The sequence below is a fragment of the Piliocolobus tephrosceles genome, unplaced genomic scaffold, assembly GCF_002776525.5.
Source record: "Piliocolobus tephrosceles isolate RC106 unplaced genomic scaffold, ASM277652v3 unscaffolded_40182, whole genome shotgun sequence".
Lineage (NCBI taxonomy): Eukaryota > Metazoa > Chordata > Mammalia > Primates > Cercopithecidae > Piliocolobus > Piliocolobus tephrosceles.
Genome location: NW_022324513.1, coordinates 3,147 through 8,265, shown reverse-complemented (window position 1 = coordinate 8,265; position 5,119 = coordinate 3,147). Strand labels below are relative to the sequence as shown.

At 53.5% G+C, this 5,119-nt stretch overlaps 1 protein-coding gene across 1 annotated transcript; it reads right to left on the bottom strand.

Moving 5' to 3' along the window:
- Nucleotides 1-322: 322 nt before the first annotated feature.
- Nucleotides 323-2,895, bottom strand: LOC113223237 (ficolin-2-like; the record flags this gene model as incomplete). Its single annotated transcript, XM_026452749.1, has 3 exons — nucleotides 2,745-2,895; nucleotides 1,075-1,188; nucleotides 323-376 (listed from the first exon to the last, which is right to left on the bottom strand). Coding segments are annotated over exons 1-3 (268 nt in total), but the record flags the coding sequence as incomplete, so codon positions are not given.
- Between the last annotated feature and the right edge of the window lie 2,224 nt (nucleotides 2,896-5,119).

Here is a 5,119-nt window from a genome sequence, read left to right as displayed (position 1 = left end):
CCCCTCTTCCAACACTGAGAACCCAGCTCCCACACTGAGGACCCCACCCCCCCCAACTGAGACCCCCCCACACACACATTGAGAACCCGCTCCCACACTGAGGACCCCACTCCCCCAAACTGAGACCCCCCACACACACACATCGAGAACCAGCCCTCACACTGAGACCCCTGCCCTGGACTGAGCCCCAGGAGCGCTGCCTGGGCAGGCGTGGACTCCCACCGGAGGACAACGTGGCAGCCCCAGAAGACCCGCCCACATTCCTCTGCAGCTGGATCTGGAAGGCCCTCAAAGCCCCTCCTCACTCTTGTCCCCTCCTTACCCTTGGACCCAGGTGGTCCTGCCTTCCCAGGAGGTCCAGGGGGGCCGCGTTCTCCTGCAATTTCCAAAGAGATTGCCTTGAGCAAAACTCCTCGCCCCAGGATCAGAGGGCCCACCCTGGAGCTGGCGGCTGTCATCTCCAATCATGGCCATGACCCTGCTCCTGCTACGATGTGACTGGGGCCCCGCCCGGGCTTGCCCATCCTGCACCAGAAGGCTCTAGACCCAGGACCCAGGCCTCATGGGGCTCTCCTGTTCACTCAGGGGCCGGGAGCTGGAAATCCGGAAACCATGGGTGGAATCCCAGCTCTTTTCCTTCCAAGTGTGAGAACAGAGGGAAATCCCTGGACTCTTTGAGCCCCAATTTCCTCATCTGAGACAGGTGGAGAAGAGTGTCGTGGCCTCCGTGTTGAGGTGGGAAGGCAGAAGGACATAGAACTTAGAAGTCGTGCAGGTGGCCGAGCAAAGCTGGAATTGGATCAAGGACTAGGAGACAGAGCTACAAAAGCGTGTCCAAATGTGAGCTCATGAAATAGTTAAGAAAGACACTCCCTCCATTTCAGAGCCTTGTTGGGCCCTAGAAGTCAGCTCTGCTCCTGGCTGTAGCAGGGACCCGACCCAGGCTCTCGATCCAGGAACCACAAAGCAGTGGGGGGGAGGGGGGGTGTTGCCCCACTCAGCATCTAATTTCAAAAAGAGCAAGAGCCAGTGCCCCCCCGCCATGCCTGGCCTCCTGATCCGGCCCACACCTACCTCTCTTTCCATTGGTGCCTGCCTCTCCCTTAGGCCCAGGGGCCCCGGGCAGCCCCGGGCAGCCTCGGAGAATGGTGAGCTTGTCAGAGCCCTCCAGGCCCACCACCTTCACCTCTGCAAAAAACACAGGTGGCCACTTAGTGTCACCTGGGCCTGAAGACTCCACTGAGCCACATACACACCACTCAACTGAAAGGCACCTGCCACCTTACTGACATCAGGGCTCGGCAGATGGCTATAACCACAGCCACCTCCCTCACCTGCAGGGTCACCTGGAAGGGAGGTTTTCCTGCCCCGGTGGCCACTTGGTCTGTCCTCACCTCTCGGGCACTGGTCAGGCAGGAAGGTGATTTGGGGCAGAACCCTGGCCTTGGAGGCTACCCTGCCCGAAGGCAAACCTTACTTCCTCAGTACTGTGCGTCCTGAAACAAGTCCGTTAACCCCTCTGAGTCTCTGTTTCCTTACCTACCTAGGGGTGCAGGTTCATTTCAGCTCCTACCGTTTAGGATAGCATCCTAATCTCGTCTGTTCTGTAATCAATACCGGGTGAGAAGGGCAGGGAGAGAGGGCTACCATCGCGACTCCCACACCTGATTTTGGAACAGATCTGAGAATAAATGGGCTCCTGTGGGTCCACCTCGTTCCTCCACACAGGGAGGTGTCCTTCAGGGACACAGAACAAGTTGGTGCAAAACTAGAACTGGAATGCAGCTTTGTTGTTTTTAATTAGATAACTCAAATTCAAGTTAGTGTGTTACGAAAATAACACGTGCTATTATTTGATCATTTAGAAACCCTAGAAGTGTTTAAGGAAGACAATAACGCCACCCTAACCCCACCACTCCACAACGAGCCACTAGGAGTTTCCAAGCGAATCTCTGCTGTTGCTGGCCTGTGCCACACTTCACTCCACCGATGGCTTCTTGAATGTGATGCCAGCCACAGCACACCCCAGATCTCTGTGTCTCACATGCATTCCAGAAATCCCGACACGGATCTCTGCAAGCCTCGGGAGCATCCCAATTCCTGACCCTCCATCCCAGCCTCAGGTGGATGAAGTCAGGACCTGACTCCAGAACCTGCATTTTCAACCTGCCCTCCCATGCGTTGAAGCCCATGGTTTGGCACCCGAGTGTCCTCTTGGGAGCCCCGAAGGAGGTCCAGAACTCGTGGGGACCATGTCACCCTTATTGTGCCACATCAGGGACACCATGGGAAATGCCATCTCCAGAGCCCAGCAGGTGCTGGACGGAAAGGTCCCACAGTGCTGGTTGCTCACCCCCGCTTGACACCCTGTCTCTCCGTGATGGTGATCATGGCAGAATATCTGACTGGTGTCTGTCCAGCTGGCGCCACAAGCCCCACCTCCCCACACACCATGACTGCGCTTTATATGCTTAGAGGGGGACATGTGGCCCAGGGAGGGTGGAAACCTGCCTCGGTTTCCATTATGGGAGGGCAAGCAGAAGAAGCCCCGTCTCTGAGATGCCACATCCATTCAGGGCCTCTGCATTTGTTCACATAAGATGAGGTGTGCAGAGTTGCTGTTTTGCTAGACGATGCACCACATGGCCTGATGCAAGGCCTGGAAGCCAGGAAGCCACCAATCACAAAGCCGCCAGCTTTCAGGGATGAGAAGTTTCCAAAAAGAGGCCCTGGAGTGCCCTTACCTGGACAGGTGTCTGCCGCCTGGACAGCCCAGGCCAAGCCCAGGAAAGTGAGCAGCAGGGTGGCAGGGCCCAGGACCCTCACAGCTCTGTCCAGCTCCATCTCTTCTGGTCTTTGCTTCAAGAGGTCCCTGCACTCTTATAGGGCTGGAGGAGCCAGCCTCCCTCAGACTCCAATTTCTCATCTTCCGAGTGACAGCCGCTTCCTCTCCGTGGGCTTGGTGACGTCAGCAGGAGGTGAAAGATCATCTCCAGGGCTGCTCCCTTCCCCCCCCGCCCCACCCCTTGGGGATACCATGGCGACTCTCATCCCTGCAGGGGGACGGTCTCCTTCCGGGGAACAGGCTGACTTGCTTGTGGCCTTGCGCAAAGCCCAGGCCCAGCCTCCCACCTTTGTTTGGTGGTAAGCAGATGACACCATGAGCTGAGAACGGGGAACAAGGAAGGGTTTGCTAAAGACGTTCTGCTTCAAAGAGGCCTCTCTCTCTTATCTGAATACCTAGAGTCCCCGTGGCCGGAGCTGGTCATGGGCCACTGGTGTGGGCCTTACATAGTAACCCTCACCACGCCATAAGCAGACTTGGGACGTTCCTCAGGAGGCTTGGAAACTGCCACTATGAGGTCCAGGCAGGCTACCAGGGTGAAAAGGAGAGGAAAACGCGCGTGTGTTCAGCGTTTCCTGGGGCAGTATGTACAGCACAGTGGCACACACACAGGAGGGAAAGGACAGAAGGGTGGGGAGCCTGGGGGACTATGACCCAGGTGCACATCTGAGGGGAAGACCTTGAGGGTGAACACAGGGGCTTAGCCTGTAGGGAGGATGAGAGGAGGCGAATTTCACTCCTAGGGCCCAGGGAACCGCCTGAGCTCTGAGGCCAGGCATCCGCCTGTAGGATGGCTGTGGACGTCAGTGGTTGTATTCGCCTTTTGGAGAAGAGCTGGCCTGAAGGTGCACTCTCACCTGGGACTGAGCCAGGTTAGAGACAGTAGCAGGTGGGGCCCCAGAGGCCATATACTTAAAGCCCCCAGAGATAGAACCGGCACTGCACCTCCCACTACCACCACCGCACCCTGCCACCTGCCACCATCGGGATGCCGGGGTGCCTCCTTCCTTAGCAAGATCAGTAGAAGGATTTTTAACTGTGACCCCAGCCCAGCAAAGTCACGCAAGAAACAAAATCCCGTCAGATATTCCTTCAATGCCCATGGAGATGTGTGGTCCTGAGATTATGACTAGTTAAGACCCCCGCCTCGGGTTCCATGGTGTTTAGGGCAGACCTCTCAAGACTTAAGGCTGTGCCAGATACAGATGAGGTCCAGGGATGAACCTGGGGAAGACACAGGATCCATGGCGGTGCAGATATGGAACCTAGGAAGATGGCTTGGAAGCGTCTTCCTCAAGGTCCTGAAGTCACCTGCAGAGGACCCAGGTCCCCGGAGCTGCCCAGTGAAACCCCAGCAGCCAAAATTTCAGGTCCTTAGGCAAGTTCCTTTACTGCATGCTACTTGTCCTTCTTAATGGAAGCATCTTTCAAGCCTGGATGACTTATAATTAAGCCTAGAAGGCTTTAAAAGCTCAAAGACATTATATTAATATTTTAATGTTCAAAAATCTAAAAAATATGCTGTTTAAAGTACTTGTAATAATCAAGAGAATTTGGCCTATTGGAGTGAGTGCAGGGTAACTTCAACAGAAAATGGCCACTTGAGTAATTGATTTGGCAGAGTGCATTTATGCAGAAAGCTTACTGAATTCATATAAACTATTGAATCAGTTTATTGGAACTCTGAGTTTATCACATGGTGAATTTAAACGATTACATTTCTAACAGTTCATATTCAGAAGGATTTTTTAAAGTTAGACAAGGTACTAAAGGATGAATGTGGGTATATTAAATGTATAAATGCAGTAACAATGTTTGAAGGTGTTTAGTTCGCTAAGTTACGGAGTGGACCAAGAATTATTCACAGGTTCCTTATACGTGGTTATTAAAAAGATAGAATAATAAGATTTATAAGTCACACTTTAAAAATAAAGGCAGAATGCAGCTTTTAAAGTGCAATTTTTTTTTTTTTTTTTTTGAGACGGAGTTTCACTCTTGTTGCTCAGGCTGGAGTGCAATGGTGTGATCTCGGCTCACCACAACCTCCACCTCCCAGGTTCAAGCAATTCTCCTGCCTCAGCCTCCTCAGTAGCTGGGATTACAGGCATGCACCACCATGCCTGGCTACTTTTTGTATTTTTAATACAGACCGGGTTTCTCCATGTTGATCAGGCTGGTCTCGAACTTCCAACCTCAGGTGATCCACCCACCTCGGCCTCCCTAAGTGTTGGGATTACAGGTGTGAACCACCGTGCCCAGCCCTAGAGTATGATT